This window comes from Suricata suricatta, chromosome 13 (genome assembly GCF_006229205.1).
Source record: "Suricata suricatta isolate VVHF042 chromosome 13, meerkat_22Aug2017_6uvM2_HiC, whole genome shotgun sequence".
Taxonomy (NCBI): domain Eukaryota; kingdom Metazoa; phylum Chordata; class Mammalia; order Carnivora; family Herpestidae; genus Suricata; species Suricata suricatta.
The window spans coordinates 7,242,740-7,266,287 of NC_043712.1; the positions used below are offsets into that span (position 1 = coordinate 7,242,740).

The 23,548-nt window shown below is 57.9% G+C and overlaps 3 protein-coding genes across 5 annotated transcripts in view; all 3 read left to right on the top strand.

Annotated features, from left to right (window-relative positions):
* The window catches only part of FAM102A (family with sequence similarity 102 member A), a 34,142-nt gene extending 28,117 nt beyond the window's left edge, over window positions 1–6,025 (top strand). Inside the window, exons 7-11 of the mRNA XM_029919596.1 lie at window positions 806–910; window positions 993–1,188; window positions 1,642–1,763; window positions 1,869–1,938; window positions 3,279–6,025. Coding sequence (XP_029775456.1) covers window positions 806–910; window positions 993–1,188; window positions 1,642–1,763; window positions 1,869–1,938; window positions 3,279–3,324 — 539 coding nt within the window. The 3' untranslated portion in view covers window positions 3,325–6,025. The remainder of the gene's footprint in view (window positions 1–805; window positions 911–992; window positions 1,189–1,641; window positions 1,764–1,868; window positions 1,939–3,278) is intronic.
* Window positions 6,026–7,814: 1,789 nt separating this feature from the next.
* DPM2 (dolichyl-phosphate mannosyltransferase subunit 2, regulatory) lies at window positions 7,815–11,421 on the top strand. The gene is made up of 4 exons (XM_029920140.1): window positions 7,815–7,933; window positions 8,233–8,322; window positions 9,105–9,207; window positions 10,770–11,421. The coding sequence occupies exons 1-4, from the start codon at window positions 7,931–7,933 to the stop codon at window positions 10,826–10,828; spliced, it is 255 nt and encodes an 84-aa protein (XP_029776000.1). The 5' UTR covers window positions 7,815–7,930; the 3' UTR covers window positions 10,829–11,421.
* A 2,634-nt stretch (window positions 11,422–14,055) lies between these two features.
* On the top strand, window positions 14,056–23,189 carry PIP5KL1 (phosphatidylinositol-4-phosphate 5-kinase like 1). Of its 3 annotated transcripts, none has more exons than XM_029920512.1 (11): window positions 14,056–14,119; window positions 14,939–15,142; window positions 16,259–16,309; window positions 16,495–16,649; window positions 16,921–17,045; window positions 17,535–17,569; window positions 17,660–17,715; window positions 18,912–19,024; window positions 19,551–19,704; window positions 21,920–22,678; window positions 23,008–23,189. In XM_029920512.1, exons 1-10 carry the CDS (start codon window positions 14,090–14,092, stop codon window positions 22,185–22,187), a joined length of 1,191 nt encoding a protein of 396 aa, XP_029776372.1. In that variant the 5' UTR covers window positions 14,056–14,089; the 3' UTR covers window positions 22,188–22,678; window positions 23,008–23,189. The 3 variants fall into 3 exon arrangements, with proteins under 3 accessions (XP_029776372.1, XP_029776373.1, XP_029776374.1); XM_029920513.1 differs by having other exon boundaries at window positions 17,681–17,715; XM_029920514.1 differs by lacking the exons at window positions 14,056–14,119; window positions 14,939–15,142; window positions 16,259–16,309; window positions 16,495–16,649; window positions 17,535–17,569 and having other exon boundaries at window positions 17,012–17,045.
* Window positions 23,190–23,548: the final 359 nt, after the last annotated feature.

Sequence of the window (23,548 nt, forward strand, 5' to 3'; positions counted from 1 at the left end):
CCCCCCCCCCCCCCCCACAAGCACCTGTTTTGAGAAGCTCCGTGGCTTTGGGCAAGGACTAGCCTTGCGGTCTAGCCTGTGGCCTGGTGTGCTGTCCTCTGAGGAGGGGATGGACAAGATGAGTCCTTCCTTCCTGTGACCAGAACTGGTGGGCAGGCCCTCGGGGAGCCCGGAGTGGGTCCCGCCTGGGCCCCTGGTGCCTCCTGCTGGCCAGTGCTAGAAGGTTTGTTTCCGAAGAGTTGGGCTTATGGGTGACTCGTGACAGGACTGTCAGTCTCTGCCCATTCCCCTTATTCCTTCCACTCCAGCTCTGCTGACCTACATGCATTTAAACTTCAGGGCCTTTACTCCTGCTGTTCCTCTGTGTGGAAGGTTCTTTCCCTGATACTTTACATGGCTTGTTCCCTCCCGTGCCTCCTGAAGGCCTCCTATGAAGTCCTTCTCAGAAGCTTTCCCTGGGCCCAGACTGGGTCAGACCCCCAGCCACACCGCTCCCCATTGTCACATGCACCTCAGCGGTAGTTAATAGTGGGGCGTTATTCAACACTCTCCCTTCCCACTGGCCTGTGACACCATCTCCTATTATGGCACCCAGTAGGGTCCCCTGTGCAGACGAGGGTCCCACAGATATGTGTGCAGCGGACAAACCTGGGCTCCAGTGATGAGCCGTGGGGCTGCAGAACCTCCGCTTGTCACTCTCTTAAGTGGGACACAGTCGGCCACCCCCACCCCGACTCGGTGAGAGGACACGTGTGAAGGGCAGGGGCGGCGCCGCTGCAGAGCCTGTCTCCTCCCCGCCCTGCAGGGGTGCCAGAGGAGGCCGAACAGAACCTGTCCAGCCCCGAGGAGGTCTTCCACTCCGGTCACTCCCGCAACTCCAGCTACGCCAGCCAGCAGTCCAAGATCTCTGGTGAGTGCCCGCCTAGCCCCGTGCCCCCGCCTCACGCCCTCCTGGCGAGCCCCCATAACGAGCCTCCCCGAATGCCCACCAGGCTACAGCACGGAACACTCGCGATCCTCCAGCCTCTCGGACTTGACGCACCGCCGCAACACGTCCACCAGCAGCAGCGCCTCGGGTGGCCTCAGCATGACCGTGGAGGGCCCCGAGGGTGGGGAGCGGGAGCACCGGCCCCCCGAGAAGCCGCCGCGGCCGCCTCGGCCCCCACATCTGTCTGACCGTTCGTTTCGGTGAGCACAGTGCTCCTGGAGAGCGGACCCCTCCTGGGAGCCACCCTGAACCTCTGCTTCTTTACCTGGAACGTGGGGACAGCAGGTTCCCCACCTCAGAGGGCTGGATGGTGACGATTCAGCCAGGGGATGTACAGGGAGGACATGACCTGGGCCTGGCGTGCACGTACCATTGTGTGTGCCTTGGCGCACCTAGGTCCCCTGTTGTCACGCCGTGCAGCCTCTCGGAGGCTCAGAGGTTAGGTAACCTCTCAGAGCCTCTGGGTCCGCGTCCATAAAACCAGGTCATCGCGCCTGCCCTGGGGGCCGGGGTGGGGGCCGAGAGGACATGTCTGGAGTACGTTCTCACGTGCACTTAGAGCAACCTGGGTGCTGCAGGGGCTCACCGGTGTCCTCCGTGTGCCTGCCCCTGGCTGGACTGCTGTGACTCTGCCCTGCTTTGCCCCACCCCAGGCGGAAGAAGGACTCTGTGGAGAGTCACCCGACCTGGGTGGATGACACTCGGATTGACGCGGACGACATCGTGGAGAAGATCATGCAAAGCCAAGACTTTACCGACGGCAGCAACACCGAGGGTGAGCTGCTGCGCGGGGAGGACCAGGGGACAATGCCGCCTGTTCCAGGGGTCCCCCGGCCGCCCCCGCCCCACTCAGCCTCCGTCCTCCCCTGTGTCCACACAGACAGCAACCTCCGGCTGTTCGTGAGCCGCGACGGCTCCACCACGTTGAGTGGCATCCAGCTGGCCAATAGGTAAGGGGTACAGTGTGGGGGTGGGTCCCTAGGGCGACTATGGGGTACAGTGGTGAGAGCAGGGCTTCTGCAGACACTGACCTGGCTTTGAATGCCAGTTCTCATCACCACGTTGTGACTTCGGACCAGTCACTTCTCTGAACCTCAGTTTCCCTGTCCGTCAAATGGTGTGGAGCGTACTGTCCCACCTAGACGCCTGGGACAACACGCAGGGCTTGGTTCTGAGGGCTGCCACTTGGAGAGTGCCTAGCACAGGGCTTGGCACATAGCGGGGGCTTTATCCATCTTAATTTTGCACTCTGCTCTTCCCTTCCTTCTGGAGCTGGGAACCCCAGCTGACTCGTTTTATTTACTGAACAAGTATTTATTGAGCACCAGCTACACAGCAAGCACTGAGCGAGGTGCTGGGGATGCAGCAGCGAGCAACACGCATCAGTGCCCCCATGATGTTTACATATGAGGGGGTGGGAAGACCGAACTTGGGCTTCAACTCGGAGTTTATAGAGGGCCTTCTTGTTTGCTGCTCACCAAATGAAGGAGTGGAGGAGGTTCCCGTGCACCTTTCCCCCCTGCTCCTGTGGGCCGGGTGGGAAAGTGCACATTGAACATCCAGCTTCCAGGGTGTGGGGAGATGTGGCTGGGCTGCCCAGGGCCCCTGCACTTTGCCTCTGGTGCCGCTATGCTGACACCTGCTGGCTGAGGCCCGGAATTGCATCCGCCTTTCCTGGTGGCTTCCTGGGCTGTCCGGCGTCAGGTGGGCAAGAGGAAAACAGGATGCCTCCTTGGAGGTTTGTAAACACCACGCTCCTAGCCCACTAAGACAGTGAGGAAACTGGGGATGGGAGAAACCAATTTAATCAGGAGCCAGGTCCTAGCATAGCTGCACCCCAGGCCCTGAATGTCCATTAACCTTTGGCTGGGTGGGCCTGGCTTCAGCAGGGAAAAAAACCAACCAGGCTCCCCGACCTTCCGTCATCTTCTTGGTAAGCCTCATAATCCCTCTGCACCTCAGTTTCTTCATCTCTCCAAAGGGGCGGGGTGGAGTCTTTCCATTACCAGGGCAGCTGTGAGGATGGGGGGCAGCACACCCCTGAGTGTCAGCTGCTGGTGCTCAGGAAGGGCTCAGGCGCAGCCCCTAGCAGCTCTGAGAGCCCACAGACTCCGATACTTAGCATCTGTGTTGCCCTCGGCAAGTGACTCTGCTTCCCTGAGCCTCAGTTTACCCCTCTGTGAAACAGGGCCAGTTAGTTAACAGTGTCATCTCGTGGAGTACTTACCAGGGAAAAGCATCTAGGAGGATAAGCTGACCTGTTTCTCCCCTCCCCTCCCCTCCCCTGCAGGGTCTCCTCTGGGGTCTATGAGCCTGTCGTTATTGAAAGCCATTGAGGAGCGGGTGTCCAGCCTGGAGAAGGCCCCACCTTCGCGGGCATCAAGGCCCGCATCATTCCAGAGGGACCTTCCGCTTCGGATCACCATCTGCGCCACATCTCATCTGTGCCTCCTCCATGCACTCCAGCCCCACTCCTGCCCCAAAGCATTCCACTGTCTCCCCATCCATGCCGGGACCTTCCTGGCCTGCCAGGCCCCGGGGAACCACTGTGAATATTCTCCTCTGAACCACTAGGGGGGCAGGCCACAGGCCCATGAAGCAGGTGGACAAGACCAAGCTGGCCAGGACTGCCCCACTGGAGACCAACTGGGCCTCTCAGTGAGGACCTGCAGTGGCACCTCCGGGCGGGGATGCCTGTGACCAAGGGGCCTCTTGCCCTGTGTCCCTGCTTGCCCCAGGAGCATTGGCTCAGCCGTGCCGCGGCAGGGCCTTGCTCCACCTCCCCCTTGCCCTTGGGCGGGCCAATCCACCCCCAGAATCCTGCCACCATGGCCCCCTGACTGCTTAGTGCTTCAGCCGTCCCTTCCCTGTGTCCTGGGGGACCCGCTGGCGGCCTGCTCCTGGGAACCAAGACCTCAGACCCACCCACACGCCCCATTGAGACCCTCCTCCCCCAATGAATGTTCTCCCGCTGCCCCGGCAGCCTGCACTTTGCACATGCTTGTCTCCAGCACAGCCCTCCTGGCCCTTGCCTGCCTTTCCTGTGAGCCCTTCGCAAGGATTCCTGGGCACTGCCTGCTGTGCAGCCAGCGCCCGCCTCTAGCGGCCCGGCTGGAACGTGGCACTGCCTCCCCCCACCCCCACCCCGTGTAGCTCCAGCTCAGGCCTGACGCCCGAGTGGAGAAAGGTCTGAGTGTCGGTGGTGGCTCACCTCTGCTCGGGGCTGGATCCCGAGCAGCTGGTTTCCTGTAGGAAGCCAGGGAAGGTGCCTCCCAAACCCTTGCGGGTCGAGAGTCTGGCTGGGCTGCGCTTGGCAAGCAGAGCCCCCTCTCCGTCCCTGCAGGGGCAGCTCGCCCAGGCTGGGCCGATGCCAAAGGCCGGTGGGCTGGGACTGGAGCGGCCGGAGCTGGCTCCCTGGCCAGAAAAGCCCCAGCCCTCCTCTGGAAGCATCCCCCTCTGGGCGAAGGAGAGGTGGGGAGCAGTCTGGCCCTGCCCCCGCCCCTCGATAAAGTCTCTGCTCTCTGCACCCCGCCTCTCCCCATTCTTCCTTACTTGCTTGAAAATGGGGGGTTCTGGCTGCCAGCCAGTCCCTGGACAGACTTCCCTGTCACTCTGAAGTTTCACTGATTTTGTGTGAACCCAGCAGGCTGGTGTTCGCTTAATCCTATACCTTTTTTCTTTTAACATTTCCTTTTTTTTTTTTTTTTTTTTTTTTTTTGGAGTTCACAGTTTGGTATTTTCTCCTCCCCCAGGTGAGGGGAGGTGGTTCTGTTCTCTGCCCTACCTGCTGGCTGGGTCCCAGCAGAGCTGGGGATCTGGATGGGGCAGGGCGTGGGGGCAGGATACTGATTCTCTTCCTGGTAGGGCACAGGTGCCGCTGGGGTGTCCTCCCCAGGCTGGGAGGGCTCCTTGCCCGTAGGCCCTGGCAAGAGTTGGAGCCTCGTCTTGGAACCTCCGGGCCTGGGGAGCAGAGCATTCCTAGGATTCGTTGTCCTTGTATGTAATCCCCTAACTCTTAGAAACTGAATGTGAGGAGGCTCTTGCTGAGACCGGACAGAGTACTTGGTGTGGCTGGAGAGGGCTCCGGTTAGCCCTGCGGGTCCCTTCCTGCCTCGCAGGCACCTGACACTTTAAGAGGGAGCTGGCTATGCAGTCTCCAGATGAAGTGACCCCCCGGAGTCGGGAGAGCCCTCTCCATCTGTGTCCACACGACCTCCGCCCAGTGGGGAAGCGCAGTCCAGGTGTATTTGGGCCCTGGCTCAAAGTTCTGGGCTTCAGGCGTAAAACAGCCAGCTCTGGTGCTTTTGCGACTCCCCCAAACCAAGAACCCTAGTGCCACCCAAGGCGAGGTCTGGGCTTGACAGTCACCCCAGAAGTAGACAGAGCCTGCCTCATTTTCCCATGCCAAGCCTGGGCCAGGGCGATCGGACTGAGAGTTCGGCCGCATCCAAATCAGCACCAGCTGGAGCCAGAGCCTGGCGCCCTTCCTTCCGTCAGTGTCCGGTCCTCAGGCTCGGGGAGGGCCCGCCAGGCGCCCACAGCTCCTAGGCTGCAAATGCTATACAGAGAGAAAGACTATATTAGAGATATTTTTGGAAAGGAATCAGTCTATGCAATGCCAGTTTGGAATCTTCTTGAAAGACAGTTTAACGTTTTTACTAGGAGATTTAAAGAAAATAAAAGTCTACAATATTTTTAGGTTACTTTTTTTTCTGGTCACCCCAAACTGACCACGTGGTGTGGTCTGCCGGGATGGAGATCCGCCATGTTCTCAGAGGGTTGAGTTGGGAAATGGGAGGTGGGGGGTGGGGAGGGGTATCTTTTTTTTTCTTTTCGTCTTTTTTTTTTTTTTTTAATTCCCCTCCTTTCTAACAGAAAGTTGCTGCCGCCACCACCCCTTATTCAGAAGGCTGTGTTTATATCTCTGTGTCCTGGCTTCTGTTGTAGAAAATCACATTGTAAGGGGAAATCAGCCTAGTGTCAGTGTCTTGGTTGGGGGAAAAAAATTAAATGTCGCAATTTTTGTTTGTTATGGCATGTTGGGTTGTTTTGTTTGTCTCACCGCGCGGTCGGCACAGAAGAAAGCCAGATGTGTAGTTTGACATCCGGGAATGGAAAATATAGGTGGCCAGGGTCCTCTCTGTCCTGGCTGCTGTCACAGTTATTACCGCCTTTATTACTCCGGGTTCCTGGGAAGGAAACTGAGGCCCAGGAGGACAATTTCTTGGCAGCCTCACACCTACTAAGTGGCAGCTCTGATCTCAGGGCACAAGTTCTAACCATTGACTTCCCCAGCAGTCAGCCTGAGGACAAATAACTGTGCCTCAGTTTCCTCAGCTGTAAACGGGCTGGTGGATGAAAGGAGAAAGTGGGTGTACAGCTTGACACGGGAGGTACTGAGTTTGTTCCCAACTCCTCTCGAGCCCCAGGCCTAGGCCCCTCCCTTCCTGCCCCCCACACTCAAGGTACACAGGAGCCAGCAGCTTGGCCAAGCTCTGAGAAAGGCAAGTCACCTGGCAGAAGTGGCAGGAAGCCTCCGCGGCCGTGGACAGGCCGGAAGGGACCAGACCAGACCGCCAGGCCTCCTCCCCTGCTGCAGCATGACCTCGTCTGCACCCCTTCTCGGGGCTGGCACCCACTCATAGCCCCTTTAAGCCCTGGAGGCTGATTTTGAGTTCCTTCCTCTATTCTGCACTGCACACCCAGGGAGGGAAAAGTTGGCCCCTGACTGAGCCCGAAGTCTGTCCTGAGATGGAGAGGGAAGTCACCGGGCTGTAGGCCACAAAGAGCTGCTCCTGTCGTCTTTGAAGAGTGCAGGCCCCCAAAGAGGTGGGCTCAGGTGGTCCAAGGAGACGGCTGCCAGCAGGAGAACACCATGCCAGGTTCAGACACATCTCGGCCAGTCTGTCTGCCCATCCTCCCACCTCTCGTTCTGGGCACTAGGGATACAGCAGTGACCACAGACCCCATCCCCCCGGGAACCCACAGGCCAGATCAACAAGTAAATGAGCTTACTAAAACTCAGTGACAAGTGGTTATCACGGAGACACACCCTGGGCTGTGGAGCACAGGGGAGGGAATCCCTGCCCAGCTGTGAAGGGGCCTCCCTAGGACGTGTGGCATCCCTTTGAGACCCGGTGGGTGAGGAGCAGCCCGCCCCTACACCTGTGGGAAGCCAGTGTTCCAGACTGGGGAAGGACCTGCATGTGGGGCCAGTCCAAAACCTGTCTGGGCTGCAGGGACCAACAGGCAAGTAAATGGTGAGGAAACGGAGGACTGCCCTGACCTCATCCCTGCAGTGAAGAGACTACACCGGAAAGGGTCTCCTGGGAAGCCAGGCGACCCTAAGGGGGCGCTCCCCTCACAGCCAATGAGAATCCTCCCGATGCCTGGAGACGCGGGCTTACCCCCTCCCCCCATCCAAGAGGGGCAATGAACCCTCTGTACCCCTGTCGACAACCAGGGCCTCAGGACTAGGAAATAGGGCCCCTGGGTGCTGGTCTCGGCTTCACCTCGGATTCCAATTGTGATCTGCAAGTCTTCGCCTTCTCTGAGCCTCATTTTCCCCATCTGCAAAATGGGACTTCTGACCTCCCACGCCATCCCGCTCTGGGTTTGGGATCCTGGGATATTTAGGGATGGCGTTTTTCTTCTGGGGCGTTTTCGACAGGTCTGAGGGCATGAGTGCCCGCCTGTGTGGATCCCCCGACTCGATTCCATTCACTAGAGAGAGCCTGGCAACAGCGTGTCCCACAATGCCCTTGGAAACTACATTTCCCGATATGCAAAGGGGGAGGCGGCACCCTCCTGTCTCGGGACACGTAGTCCCGGGCCCGCTTTTTAAAGACTACGACTCCCGGTGTGCCCCGCGGCCCAAGACCAGAAGGGCCCGGTTCCGGAGCCGGCTGGGGCTTGTGGCTCCGGTGGGGAATCGCCGGGGAGATGGTGAGCCCCGGGCAGAGTGCGGGGGGCGGAGGACGGCTGGGGCTTTGGCGGGGGACGGTCTGCCGCGGAGCGGGGGCTTGGGCGCTCGGAGCCGGGATTTCTCGCTCTTCCGTCAGCCGGTGGTAGGAATAAAAACCCCGCGGCCCGGCCCTCTCCCAGCCTGGAAAGCGACACTCGTCGGGCCTGTCTCCGTTTGTTAAGTGAATGGGAAACTCAGAGAGCGTGATCCTGACGCCACCCCGCCAGTAGTGCACCTAGAGGGGGAGTGACTTCGTCAGTTGAGCCCTCCTTTTCTCCAGGCCACGGGGACAGACCAGGTGGTGGGACTCAGCCTCGTCGCCGTTAGCCTGATCATCTTCACCTACTACACCGTCTGGGTGATTCTCTTGGTATGTGTGCTGCTCCCACCCTTCGTCTTACCTTCCACCCCGGGATCTTGTAGCTGACCCCTAGCATCATTTAAGCTGCTGTGTGCCAGGCACTGTGCTAGGCGCTTTACCTGCTTCCTCTCGTGAACGCTCCAGAACAGCGCTATGAGGCCGATGCTAGAGGTGTCCCCGTTTATAGACGAGGAAGCCAAGGCTCAGCGAGAACTGCTACCCTTAAGGCCCTTGACCGCTACACTGGATGCCCCTATCACTGATTTGCTTTTGCCTCTGATTGCCGTTCTAGTCCTAGTTATCTTACTCGCTCCTGGGCATGATGAGTGCCAGTGGTTTTGTGAGCGTCTTTAGGATTTTCTTTTTTGTTGTTGTAAATTTTGTTGGTTACTGCTTAAGAAGTACAGTGTGTTCGGAAGGCAGAGCCTTGCAGAACTTTGGAGGGAAGTGTTCGTAAAGAAGACGCTGGGGCCCACCTGAGAACCCCTTACGTGCCTTTGCCCATGTTGGGCTGCGAGTGGCGTAGGGCAAGTCCCTCACCTTCTGTTCATTGCCAGGTCCCGGCACCAACTTAGGGCAGGTGCCAGGCAGGTGCCCACTGAACAACTATTCAGTAAGTAAATGAAGGAAACAAACCAAAACACCCCAAACACCGTCATCCGAAAGCAAAGCAGGTGCTATCCCAGTTCGTTGACTGGGGTCAGCTCAGGAGGGGGAGGGGGGAGAGGTTTGGGGCTTAAAGGTCTGGGCAAGGCAAGGAATGTTCACCAGAGCTCTGCCCTCCGTACCAGCCATTCATTGACAGCCAGCATGTCATCCACAAGTACTTCCTGCCCCGAGCCTATGCTGTCGCCATCCCGCTGGCCGCTGGCCTCCTGCTGCTCCTGTTTGTGGGTAAGCCATCACTCCCTCAACCCTGAGCAGGGTGTCTGGGAGTCCCCACAGCCCTCTCCCATCCCTGAACAGGCTTCCACACTTTGCCACTTGCTGTCCACCTACTTGACGCTTGCGGCCCCCCAGCCCCATTTACCCCCTGGGATTTTCCTGTTCATCCTTTAGGGCTTTCAGTCATAGCCCCTCTGGCCTTCCCTATGCCTCAGACCCATTGGTCTCAAATGGGATGGCCCCAGTGGGGTGTCTCCCTTCCCACCCCCCGCGGGGGACCAGCCCACGCACCACTGTCCAGGGTCTCGGAGTAGGGGGTTGGTGTGGGCGCAGTATCTATAAGAAAGAACACAGACAAAGTGAATGGTGGCAGGATTGCACTTTACCGTGATGCTTAGGATCTCTATATACCACAGGTGATTACATTTTGTCTTTAATGATCACATTGTTTGTAAGTCTGAGGTTTTAGGTAAGAATCACATGTTCCAGAAAAGATCATTGTTTCCATGGTAAAGAGAACAATAACATAATTTACTACAGAGTTTCAAAAACAGGAATGAAATACATTAACAAGGGTCTTGTTCTACACATATAGTATAATATTAACCAAAGCTTAAGAGAAGGCTATTTTTCTTTAAAGGTGAACATGATGACTTACGGGTAAAGTGCCCCTGACCAGGAAGGGAGTTTCAATCTGAAAATGTGCCCACTCACCGAAACGATAATTAAAGGTCATAGAAAACTAACTCCAGTCTCTAATCCATCTTGATCAAGAGGTCATGCGCACATTGTCTAAAACAAAGGAAAATAGGACCCAACTGGCCATATGACCCTGTACTCTCAGTCTCCCAGGAGAGTGACTCAATCCCGATCCTCAGCTGAGGGACCCGACTGCACCAGGGGTGCACCCACCCGCTATGCTAGGGATATGTGCGTTCCTCCTGGTAGTTCACAGCAGGATCTCAACAGGCCTTTTGGCTGAATGGGCCCCTACACCCCCCGCTCCCTCCACCACCATCACTCCGCTTACACCTCAGTCACCCTTTGCCAGCCACTGGCTCATGATATTCCTACACCTCTCTGTCTCCCCCTGGGGTTTAGTGTGTGGGCTTCCTTGGGGCGAGACTTGTCTCCATCATGGTTATCATGTCCTCAGCTCCTGGCACAGGCTGTGGCCCTGAGTTGGTGCTCAAGAGGGCAGTTTGCATGAATCCCTGGGATGGCCGGCTGGTGGGCTGGGTGGTGGATGGGAATTAGGCAGGTGGGTGGGTGGACAGGTGGTTGACTGGGTGAGTCGATGGATAATTGAGTGGGTCTTGTCCCCCCTGCAGAACCTAAAACCCTAAACGTGGCAACTCGCCCGTGGCGGCCACTGTGTTGGTGTTTGTCAAACACTTGTGGGTAGACGTGTGTCTTGCCGAGGGACCAGGGAGGTGATCCTGGCCTGGAGGGTGGTTGGGCAGGTGCCTGGCCTCGGCGTGCGGGCCGCCCCGCCACGCCATGCCCTGCTCTGGCCTCCTAGCAGCCCCGAGTCCAGATCTCACCTGGCTCTTCCGGTCTGTGTGTTCCAGGACTGTTCATCACCTGTGTCATGCTGAAAAACCAGAAAGCGACCAAAAAGGCTCAGTGAGGGCCCAGTGGGGCTCAGGCTGCCAGCCCTTCCTCTGCATCCCCTCCAAAGGTGGGCGCACACAGGACCCATCCAGGCGCCCTGGCCGCCCTGCAGACCTCCCTGTGGGATGGAGCTGTTCAGGACTGACCGCACAGGCCTGCTCCTCCCCTGCTCAACCTTCCAGAAGCCAGGAGGGAGAATTACCTGGAAGGCCTCCCTCTCACCCCTTTCAGGGCCTGAAAGATGCTGGTTGGACCCACCTCACCGTCAGGCTCCCTGTCTCCTTTTCCTCAGGGTTCCCCCCTCTTGTTTCACTTTCCTTCTTGTCACCTGCTGTTCTTGGAGTTGGCAGGTTCTGAGGCACCACGTGACCTTTCCCCTCACGTCCTCCTCCTTGTCGGAGCAGCTTTCCCAGGCCCCGCAAGGACTTCGGGACCTGGAAAGCCTACGGGGAGGACTGGCAGGCCCTAGGGTTACCACCAGGCCTCGGAGCACAGTAGGGTGGCCACAGTGGGCCTCCAGATCAACTGCTCCTCGTAGAGGCCCAGTCCCCCAGCCATAGCGCTAGCCTGCTGGGGAGAGCTGAACAATAAACGTTGATGATGTGTCTGTCTCTGTGCCTTCACTGACCGGGAAGGCGGGGTTGCTTGGGGGCTGGAGGCCCCAGTTCGTGCAATGAGGGTGCCTCAGGCGCCTCCCACATCATCCCTGTGCTGGACACAGGACAAAGCGGGCACTGAAATAGATGTGGCCCCAGGCCTGGTGCAGCCCACGGATGGGGACTCGCTGGAGGCACGGCAGTGCCAACCACATCAGCCTCTACTATGCCTCCCCTGTGGCAGCCCAGCTGGCATGCACCCTCAGGCCATCCCCTAAAAGGCCAAGTCCATCGTCTGTCTCTGATACCCAGCAGCCCGACCTCTCATGGCTCTGAGCAGTGAGAGCAGGAGGAACCGGAGCAGGGCTGGCTGTGGTTAGGTTGGTGGGTCCGCCCAGGCCCAGCCCTGTCTCCTGGTAATCCCGCCACCACCCCTACCCCACCCCCTGCGTGCAACCAGGGCTCCGTGCACGGGGTCGAGTTTAAGCCTCCGTCATGCCTTGGATGTTCACTCTACTTAGCAGCAGCTCCTCACCTGAGAACCGAGGCCGCCTGCAGACACACCTCCCCTTCCCTATCCCATCCTCCCCCTGTACCCCGGTCCAGGCAGAGCTAGCACCTGGGCTTTGGGTTCTGTCCTCTCTCCCTGCTGTCACCGAAGTATCGTGTCTCTGATGGTCCCCCTTTCATTGGCACAGCCTCTGCCTCTCACTGGGGTCCTCCCTGTGTTTCATGAGCGTCCCCAGGCCCCCATATAAAGGACTGACCATCACCCAGTAATTTCTTCCAGGTTCCTCCCCTTCGTAGTCAGATTCCCAAAAGGGTGTCCACACCTGCTGCCCGGATTTCTTCACCTTCACTGTGCTCAGCATCCCTCCTGGAGGGCTGCACCCACTCAGACCACCAGCGACTGCACGTTGGTCTGTGACATCCCCCTGGAGACACCTCAGATGCTCTCGGTGTCTGTGAGGACCCATTCTCATACTCTAGGCCTCTCCTGCTCCACTTCCACCATGAGACAATGGGCTCTTCGGGACTTGGTCACAAGCCCTCTCTCCCCACACATCCTGGGTGGCCTTGTCCTTATCCAGGCTCACCTCCTGTGCCCCGGTGGATTGCAATGGCACACAGCCATTGGATGTCATAGTGGCACCTCAAATGAAACCTGTCATGATTCGAGTTCTCAGACTCCCCATCCACAGTCTGAACCTCCCCTCATGCCTTGCCCCCTTCCAGGACTGGCATCATCCTGTGGCCCTAACCCCAGCCAGAAGCCTGGCAGACATCACTCCAAGCCCCCATCCACATGACCCCAAGTTTTGTCAATTCTCCCCCTTTTCTCTCCCCCACCCCCACCCCAGTCACCTTCCTGATGCATCATCTATCCTAAGTCACAAAATCTTCCTCACCCTCCTCCCCACCCGCTCTGGCTCCCTCTAGTGTGACTCTGCATGACTGCCGTGGGCTTTCATCTTTCTCATATACATTTATAATGCTTGTCTGGATTCCCCACGCCCCTCCCTAAGATGCCCCAAGAGTCTGCATGGTCACTTGTTCGTTCCTCATTCCAGCTACCCTGGCCTTTCATTTCCTGGACTCACTGAGGCCCTTTGCACATCCTGCTCACATTGGTTCAACATATACTTGTGAAACACTGGTTTGTGCCAGGCACCATCCAAGGAATGGATCCAGCCCTCCTTGTGATTCTTGGGAGGGTGGGAGGGCCGTGAGCGGGGTGGGGGTGGGGGATACAAGAAATAAATGAACAAGACAATTTCTGAGAACGTTAAGTGTGATGAAGAAAATAAAACAGAGTGATGTGATCAAGCATGAGAGGCGGGGACATTTAGAGTCAGGCAAGGTCGCAGGAAAGAATAGGGCCGATGAGAGCCTAGGGGAAAGGATTTCAAGCAAGGCATCAGCCCCTGCAAAAGCCCCAGGGGTGAAAATTTTATTCCCAAGGACCAGCGTGGAGCCCCGTGTTGCTGTGCGGTGGGGGTAGGGAGAGTGGTGTGAGATGGAGCTGGGGCCATGGCCTTGCCGAGGGGTGTGGAATTTGCTCCAGTGCAGGGGGAAGTCACTGGAGGTTTTAAGCATGAGAGTGACATCATCCGATTTATGCTTTTAAAAGATCAGGCTGGCAGCTGTGTTCCTCCCTCTCACTCACCACTGAATCCCCAGGGCCTAGCACTAGTCCTGGCTCAAAGTGAGTGTTCAAAATATGCCTTGAATGAATGCATGCCCCGGATTTCCTGTGTGACCTGGAGGCACTCACTTCCCTCTCTGGACCTTCGTTTTCCCACCCAAGAGGTAGTCGGTGGGAATTTCACGCCAGAGTGGGTGGGTCGGACTGGATTTAGGTTTCCCGCCTCTCCAAGCGGCCCCGAGACCCAAGACCCCTCACTTCAGGAGACGAACTGGGGGGTAAGGGTTGGGGGATTTTCCCTCCCGGCCACCTGAAACACCGCGCGGCGGCCCCGCCCCGGCCAGGACGGCGCTCCGAAGGATGCTGCAGCCCCGGGGGCGGGACCCGCAGGCGATTGCCGGCGCCTCCCGTGCGGATTGGGTGCAGCCATGACCCGCGCCGCACTATTGGTCGGTCCAGAAGCAGGGGCGGGGCCCCGCTCCTGCAGCGCGGCGGCGGGGACGCTGCCGGAGCCCGGGAAGCCGCTGCGGGGGCGATGGCTGCGCCGAGCCCAGGGCCCCGCGAGGTAGGTGCGGACCCAAAAGACGACAGGAGAGGAAAGAGTCGGGGGGCTGGGTCCGGGCCTTCCCTCCCAGTGCAGTGCGGACACACCCCCATCCAAGCCCCTGGGGGTCCTGCACTGGGCGGGGACCCGGACACGCCCCACAGGGGGCCGCAGGTATGCAGGCGGTGTCTCTGGCGGTTATCCCCAGAGAACTTCCTCAGTTTTCTAATCGCGAAAACGGAGGTGATCATAAAAGCGCCTCCTTCATAGGGCTGTTAGGAAGTCAGGCTCTCGGCCAGTGCCAGGCACAAGGTGGGTCCTGCTAGTGGGTCAGGGGCAGCGAGCTCAGCTTCACGCTGACCCTCCGCCTGGCCTGGAGGAACTCCGCATAAGCAAGTCGAATAGATGCCCGAGTCCCTGGCGTCACAGCTCCTACTATCAAGGGTTTCTGGGCAGGGAGCTCAAACTGCTGCCAAGGAGTTATTATAGTTCTCCTTTTACCAAGGAGAAAACGAGATGCAGAAAGGTTAGGTGACTTACCTAAGATCACACAGCGGGTGAGACAGAGGTTTGGCTGCAGAAAGCATTCTTTACCCACTGATAATAAAAACCACCATTCCACGCTGGGTGCTGACTGCACGTCAGGCCCTGTGTGGCCCATCACAGCACCCAGTGAGGTGGGTATCGGCATTATCCCTATTTTACAACCAAGGAAACAGGCAGAGAGCGGTAACAGGAGGGCTCACAAGTACCAGAGGTGGGACTCAAACCCAAAACCCAAGTCTTTCCCCTCTGGAATGCTTTCATGTGCTCAATGCTTCTTGTGTCTCCTACCACCAGGTCCTGGCCCCCTCCCCAGAGGCTGGATGCAGAGCAGCCCCCTTGACCTCTGGCCGCCGTGGCCTCCTCTGGCGTCTACGAGACAAGCAGACTCGCCTTGGCCTGTTTGAGATTGGCCCGGGCCATGAGCTGCACCAGCTGACGTGTATGATGCAGGCAGGGCTGTGGGCTGCCACTCAGGTCTCCATGGACCACCCACCCACAGTGAGTGGCTGATCTGTGCCGTGCACCTCAACAGTACCAAGGGCAAAACTGCGCTGATGCCCCTGTCTTGCTAATACTGCAGGACCGGGGATGAGAGGGCTGTAAGAGGAGGAAACCAAGGGCTAGGTGTGAGGAGGGAGGGACATGCCTAGGTGCAGGCTGAGGCCAGGAAGCCAGAGAACCCAGTGTGTGTTGGGGATGTGAAGAACCCCTTGACTCAGGTGGTCATTGCGTGACTCTAGCTGGGCCTCTTCTTTGGGCCTCCGTGTCCCCATCTGTATAATGGGTAGGGGGGATTGTATTCTTTGGTCGGTGAAGCCCCCCTAGCTCTGCTCGGGTGTATGGCTGAGAAAAGACCCCACCCCCACCCCGCCAGCCTGGCCCATCCTCCCTGGAGCTCAGGCTGGGGCCAGGCTGGCTCAGCAGAAAGGGTCGCCCAACTGCAAACTCAGCAGCTGGACCGGCCCGCGCAAGCATGTGTGTTGTTTGTGTGTGTGCACACATGTGCAAAGTGTGACCATATCCCATAGGCCAAGTCCCGGCCCATGGACCTAGAAGTCCAGGAGGGGCGCAGGAACCCGACAGAGGGTGTCTCTAAATCTCATCACCTGCTGACAATCTAACATGACTCCCCAGGACTCAGTGTGGCCTCAGGATCCTGCTGGCTCAAGTCCAAGGGCCAGCTGTCCAGCTGCATTCATACTCCATCCCTCCTTTACTTCCTGCAACCACGTGAGCCCTCTTGCTCTTCCCGGTGGCCACCAGTGCTGTTCCCCCTGCTGTGCACACCATGCACCTCCTCTCCACCACCTTTCAGATTTCAGCTTAGAGGTCACCTCCCCCAGAAAGCATTCTCTGATCCTGCCCCTCTCACACTGAGTCAGCCAGGTCCCTTGGCTTTAAGGCCATCCCCTTTCACTGGGGTGGCCTCCAGCTTCACTTGGCCAACATGTGCGTCTGGGTGCCTGGACCAGGCTCTGAGTTCTGGTGCCTGTTTGCTGGAGCGATCAGGACTGTGAAGAGGTGGGGAGGCCAGATGCAAGGCTTTTGGAGATCCTGGGGCTGGCAACGTGGTGCTGAGACTTGCCCTCTGAGCCCCTTCACCCCTCCCTGTAGGGACCACCCACCGAGGAGGATTTCTCTGAGGTCCTGACCCAGGTTCACGAGGTAGGAAGCCCAAGACTGCTGCATGGGAGGGGCGTGTACTGGTGTTCCTTCTCTGTCCTCAGTCTCCCCATCCGTGTAGTGGGAGTGCTGGCTTGCCCCAGGGCCTTGTGGGAAGGGTGTGATTACCCAACTGCATATACCTGGCCCTCGGGGACACTCTTAGGCCTGCTTTTCCTCCCCGGCAGGGCTTCGAGCTGGGCACCCTGGCCGGCCCGGCCTTCGCCTGGCTACGCCACTCCCTCGGCCTGGCTGAGGAAGACTATCAAGCGACATTAGGCCCAGGTGGCCCCTACCTGCAGTTCCTCAGCACCTCCAAGAGCAAGGCCAGCTTCTTCCTGTCGTGAGCTGGCAGCAGGGGTGGGGAAGGGGCGGACGCGTTGTTCCTGGGTGAAGGGGAACGGCTGAGGAGACAAACAGAATGGCAAGGTCAGGGAGGGCCAGGGCCAGGTAGAGTTCAGATGGAGGAGGAAGACTGAGGACGGGAGGTGACAAGGGCGGAAGCGGAGAGACCTGCAGCCTGGACCCGGGGAGACAGACCCACACTGGGGCAGAGGCCCTCATGGGAGCCACTCCAGCCCCGCCTGACCTGTGACCTCTCCTCCACCCCCTAGCCACGACCAACGCTTCTTCCTGAAGACCCAGCGCCGCCGAGAGGTGCGGGCCCTGCTCGCCCACCTGCCCCGCTACGTGCAGCACCTGCAGCGGCACCCGCACTCGCTGCTTGCGCGGTTGCTGGGTACGACCGGCCGGGGACTGGGGGCTGCGGGACTGGGGGCTGCGGGACTGGGGGCTGCGGGACTGGGGAAGGGCAGAGCAAGCAGGGGAGGAGGGTCGGAGTGGGGCGGTTCCCAGGATGGGGGGGTGTCGGGGATCTGAGCCCGAGCCGGGTGGAGGGAACCCATCCGCAGCCTGCGAGTAGTTCCGTGGGGGGCGTGTCCCGGAGTCCAGTTGCGAGGGGTGGGCGGGGCCCACGGGGGCGGAGTCTATTGGACAGTCCCAGTCGGGAGGGTGTATGGGTAGGGTCCCGCCTGAGGACGCCTCTCTGGGGCTGCCTAAAGGCGGGTCCAGTCGGGACCTCCACCCAAGCTGAGGAAGGGGTTTGGAGGGACGGGCGGGAGGCGGTGGACCTCGAGAAGGAGGCGTGGCCTGACGCTGGGCCTAGGGCGGGATGGACCCAGGGTAGTCGAGTTTGGGGCCCCTCACCCGGCGCCCTCTCCCCTTCCAGGAGTTCACAGTCTGCGGGTGGCTCGGGGAAAGAAGGTGGGTGAGGCCGAGGCGAGGGGGCCGGGCCAGAGGGGACGGCTGGAGGGTGAGATCCTGTCCTCCCTCACTCCCTACCCCCGTCCCCAGAAATTCTTCATCATCATGCAGAGCGTCTTCTATCCCGCCGGCCGCATCTCTGAACGGTGAGTCGGCTCACAGGGGCCCGGCCCCACGCCTGAAGCACCCATCCTCCCTAGATAGATGAGAAACAGGGGCCCAGGGAGGAGAAGGGACACCCCCAAGATCTCCTAATGGATCCGAGGCAGTGCTACCCACGAGCAGCGTCTCGGGAGCACTCAGGACACCCCGGGTGCTGTGTCGAGTCTTTGCATTCATTGCCTTCTTTATTCCCAGGACAATTCTGAAGGGTGGGTGTGGTTATCATCCCCATTTTATAGATGAGAAGTTGAGGACAAGGAGGGCCAGCTACCATGTGAGGAGCAGGGGTTGAAACCCAGCCTCTTGCTGCACGTGGTCCTCTGCCTCCTAACCCTGACACTGCGTGCAGACTCCCCATTAATGCTCCCCTGGGGTCACGGACTTCCTTCAAGCCTTCCTGGTGCTGCTGCCTCAGGTTGGACCCCTGTGTCTGGGCCACTTCCCGGGATGAAGGGCGCCGAGAGGCAGGCATGAGCAGGGGCAAAGCCTGTACTTGGCTTCCAAAGGCTTGAGTTCAAATTCCTGCTCTGCTTTTTTTTTTTTTTAAGTTTACTTATTAAAATTTTTTAAATATTGTATTTATTTTTGAGATAGAGAGAGAGAGACAAAGTGCAAGTGGGGGAAGGGCAGAGAGAGAGGGAGACACAGAATCGGAAGCAGGCTCCAGGCTACGATCTGTCAGCACAGAGCCCAACGCGATGCGGAGCTTGAACTCCCAAACTTTGAGATCATGACCTGAGCTGAAGTCAGATGCTTAACCGACTGAGCCACCCGGGTGCCCCAAAGTTTATTTACTTTTGAGATAGAGAGAAAGAGAGAGAGAGAGTAGGGGAAGGGCAGAGAGAGAGGGAGAGAATCCCACGCAGGCTCCACATTGTGAGTGTGGCTCAAACCCACGAACAGTGAGATCATGATCTGAGCCAAAATCAAGAGTCCGGATGCTTCACCAACTGAGCCTCCCAGGCGCCCTCCTTCTCTATACTTACTGTGTGGCCTTGGGCAAGTCAAAGAAACTCTGAGCCTTTTTCTTCATCTCTAACATGGGGACAGTCATGGAGTGGGGTTGTGCTGAGGATTTGAACATCCACCCAGTAGAAGCTCTTGTTTCTTGGGTCCCTTGGTGTGTCACTCTGTATATACCTGAATTCTGTCATCCCCTTTCTGTCACCCCCACACACAGGTATGATATAAAGGGCTGTGAGGTGAGCCGATGGGTGGAGCCGGCCCCTGAGGGTAGCCCCCTTGTCCTGGTGCTGAAGGACCTCAACTTTCAAGGCAAGACCATCAACCTGGGTGAGCCATGGGGACAGTCTGTGGCTTCTCTTCCTCCATTCAGGGTTAAGTTTTTTTTTTTTTAATGTTTTATTTATTTTTGAGATAGAGACAGAGCAGGAGCAGGGAGGGGCAGAGAGAGAGGGAGACACAGAATCAGAAGCAGGCTCCAGGCTCTGAGCTATCAGCACAGAGCCCGATGTGGGGCTTGAACCCACGAACGTAAGATCACGACCTGAGCCGACGTCGGAGGCTTAACCAACTGAGCCCCCCAGGCGCCCCCAAGATGAAGTTAGAAGGGTGTCCCTGGCCCTGCCCTCTGCCTGAGTCATTAAGAGCCCAGAGTCTAGAGTCAGGCAGAGCAGGGTTCAAATCCCGACTCCACGACTTACTAACTAGGTGACCAGGGCAAATGACAGACGAGTTTCCTCATCTGTGACATGGAATAGGGATGACACCTGCCCTCTCCGGGCGGTGGGTGCGGAGCCCTCAGCACCTTGCCTGGCATGCGATGGGCACTCAAGCGGGGGCACTGATGCTCTGACAGGGCCCCAGCGGAGCTGGCTGCTGCACCAGATCCAACTGGACACCGCCTTCCTTCGCGAGCTCAACGTGCTGGATTACAGCCTCCTGATGGCCTTCCAGCGCCTCCATGAGGATGAGAGGGGACCAGGCAGCAGCCTCATCTTCCGCACTGCCAGGTGGGCCCCCCCACGGGGACGACAGCAAGAATGAGGTGATGGGAGCATGAGAAAGATGGGTGGGGGGTGGGGAGACGAAGGCTCAGAGACTGGAAAGCACAGTGTGTGTGTGTGTGCATGTGTGCGTGCGTGTCTCTGCATGTAGGGTGGAGGGCTGGAGAAGCCTGGCTGGTAGGGTGGTGGGGACCTGGGGACAGTGGCAGAGGACAGAACAGGGGAGGTCCAGCTGGGCAAGGGCTTCAGTGCCGATTTCAAGAATCTGCCCATTTTCCCGAGGAGGATGTGGAGCCATGGAAGATTTCAGGACAGTTTTTGGACCTATTTAATTTTTACTTTAGAAAGAGCCCTTGCCCTTTAACCCAGTAATTTCACTTCTAGGACCCTGGGGTCATCCCCACTGGCACCATCATCATGTTGTCCCCTGCTTTGTAGTAGTGATTGTCATTCTTTGCATGCTGGCCACGAGCCTCATTAAGGTGGGCTCAGTCCCATTTTAGAGATGTGATAACTGAGGCTCAGAGAGGGGAAGTGAGGTTGTAGAATGACTTCTGAGGATTCGTGTTAGTCCTTGGTTAGTTACTTTGTTTTTGTTTTTGTTTTTAATGTTCATTATTGAGAGACACAGAGACACAGAGCGTGAGCAGGGGAGGGGCAGAGAGAGAGGGAGATACAGAATCAGAAGCAGGCTCCAGGCTCTGAGCTGTCAGCACAGAACCCAACGCAGGGCTCGAACTCACAAACCATGAGATCATGCCCTGAGCTGAAGTCGGATGCTTAACCGACTTAGCGACTTGGGTGCCCCTGGTTACTTTGATTTCACTCCTCCGAGGCCCACCTTTGTGACTGAACGGGATTAAGTAGGGGTTAAGGAAGGCACAGTAAGGAAAGAAGCCTAACCACCTGGTGGGTGGAAAAGAAACGTGAAAGATGACGTCCTCTCGTCCAGCCCCCGACCCACCCTTGGGATGCAGGAGGCTTGGGCAGAACACAGGTTAATGACTCCCCACAACCCTGTGGCTGGGCTGGTCCCATTCTGACCAGAGACTGGAATTCCTGCCATGGGGCACAGACACCCGCCCCCCCCCCCCGCCCGCCAGCCGAGTCTGCCCATCCAAGCTAGGTCAGCTTCTCCCTTGCCCTCTGCCCCCGCTGGTGCTTACACTACAGGTTTCATTCAGCTGGTAAACCCTAGTTTGCATATGATGGTTGTTGTCATATTGAAATTTGCTTGCTGGTAAATTGCCTCTATCCCAGTCCCACCCCTACCAGTTCCCAGCCCCCCATTCGGAAAAAGACGCCCCCACCCCAGCACCGCACCTGCACCGCACCCGCACCCAACAGCAAAGGATACCTAGCGTTTTGCCCAAGCTCCCAAACCACTGGGTTCTGATTGGTCGATGCCTGGGCGGGGCTTGTCTTTCATTGGCTTATTTCCCTCAGCGACACTTCCCCACCTCCCCTCCACCTCCAAGAGGACAAAATAGGGAATTGAACCTGCTTTTGGGTGTGACTGGGACCCAGCCAAAGGCAATTTCGGATTTGGAAAGCATCCCGCCCCCCCCCCCACATTATCATGTATAAACCGGACCTGGACTACTTTGTTCACAAGGTTTCAGCTCTGCCACCCCGACACCCTCCAGTGTTGGATGACCCCAAACAGAAGTTTGGGAAATACCCCAACACCAAACTGGCAGATGATTCAGAGCCAGGGTCTGTGTGACCCAAATGCTCTAGACCAGCACCACCCAATAGAAATGTAAAACTACACACATGCAGTTTTAAATTGTCTAGCGGCTTCTTTAGAAAAGTAAAAAGAAACAGGTAAGAATAATTTTAAGAATATATTTGTTACTCAGTACACCCCGAATTGTATCATTTCATCATCGAATCAATATAAACATTTATGGGTATTTTACATTCTTTCAAACTGTCTTGGAAAGTCAGTCTGTATTTTACACTTAGGGCGCGTCTCAGTTGGGACCGGCCACATTTAAATGCCCAGTGGCCACATATGGCTAGTGGCTACGTGTTGGACAGTGCCCCTCGAGACCATCTGATGTCACAGGCCTGGCACACAGGGGTTGTGGGAATGAGCGAAGGAAGCACAGGGTCAGCGCAGAACGCAGCCCGGGTGCGCGGTGTCTACACTCGAGGGAGTCCCTCGGCTGGGGCTCCCTGGAGGAGGCAGTAGCCTCACCCTCCTGTTGGCCGCCAGGTCTGTGCGAGGGGTACAGAGCCCGGAGGAGCCGGGATCCCAGAACCGCCGGCTGCTGCCCGACTCCCCCAATGCCTTACACATCCTGGACGGACCGGAGCAACGCTATTTCCTGGGCCTCGTGGATCTCGCCACGGTCTACGGTCTCCGCAAGCGGCTGGAGCATCTTTGGAAGACGCTGCGCTACCCCGGCCGGACCTTCTCCACCGTCAGCCCCGCTCGCTACGCCCGTCGCCTCTGCCAGTGGGTGGAGGCTCACACCGAGTGACCCGCGCCCGTCGTGCTCTCGGCATCTGGACCATGGGCGCACGCCAGGAACCAGGGTTCCAGCCTGGCCCCGGCGCCGTCGGGCTCCCTCCTCCTGCTGTTCCTCCCTTTGGCCTCCAGAGGGCAGCATCCCCTAACTAATACCATGACAACACGGCCTCATAGGGTGGTGCTGCCTTTTTTGGCGGTGTGCCAGGGACTCCCCTACGTTAACTCATTTAATCCTCAGAAAAATGCTATTATTCTCTTTTTACAGACCATGAAATGGAGGCTCAGGGGGTGAAGGGACTGAGCAAGACCGTTCAGCAATAAATGCTGGAACCAGGACTCGACTATGCCTTTGGGACTCAGGAGCCTGTATTCTTACCCACCAGCTTCCTCAGCGGGGTCCTCATGCTCCGGGGAAGGGGGGAGGCTAAAGGCTCCAGCCAAGCCCTTTGTCGTCCAGATGGGGAAACTGAGGCCCAGAGACTTTAAGGGGCTTACCCATGGGTAAGTGGAAAGGCCCGCCCAGGAACCCAGGTCTCCTTGCCCCCTGCCCACTGGCCCTTTGGGGTGGCTCCCACGGCTCTTGCTTCTCTAGGGATGCAGGAGGGAGAAGGGGAGGTTTTTTGGGGGGGCTGCATCCCTGGAAGACACTATGTTGGGGGCCCCCATTGGTCTTGAGGGAGCTCTTCCTTCCTCTGGGAGTCATTCTTCTCATCTGTGAAAGGGGGGCAGGGGTTGATGGCCAGACCAAGGGCCTAGCCGCACAGACAGTACCAGGAGCAAAGAAGCACAGTGTGTGCACAGTCCTTGACCGTGCCTTCTCCTTCCTCCAGGAAACTCCAGCCTGACCTCGGACCCTGGCCCAATCCAACCATACCCAAGTGGGCCTCTCCTCTAGAGCTGCTCTGGGGCCTGGCTGTGTGACCAGGGCAAGGTGCTAAACCTCTCTGTGCCTCAGTGGTCGAATCTGTAAAATGGAAAGGATGAAAATGGACTTTGTTAATTCATTAAATATTTATTGAGCACTTACTCTGTGACAGGCCCTCTCCTGGTGACAGGGACCTGGGTGGGGAGGGCAGAGTCACAGATGCCCCAGATCTCTCCCTCACAGAACTCAGTCTGGGGAGAGACCATGACAAAAACAGCCTGGTGGGACAAAGCCTCATGAAGGAGCAGGGGCCATTGTGCTGAGGGAAGGAGTCTCCACCTAATAATTTGACTCTAATGTTTTAACTGAGACCAGAAGAGTCAGATGCAGCCCTGGGAGTCAGGCCAAGGCCAAGGGGATGGCAAAGGTCTGGGATAAGAGAGAGCCTGACCCTTGAGAGAAACATCTCACTGTGGGAGGGACAGAGTGGTGGTGGTGGGATTTCG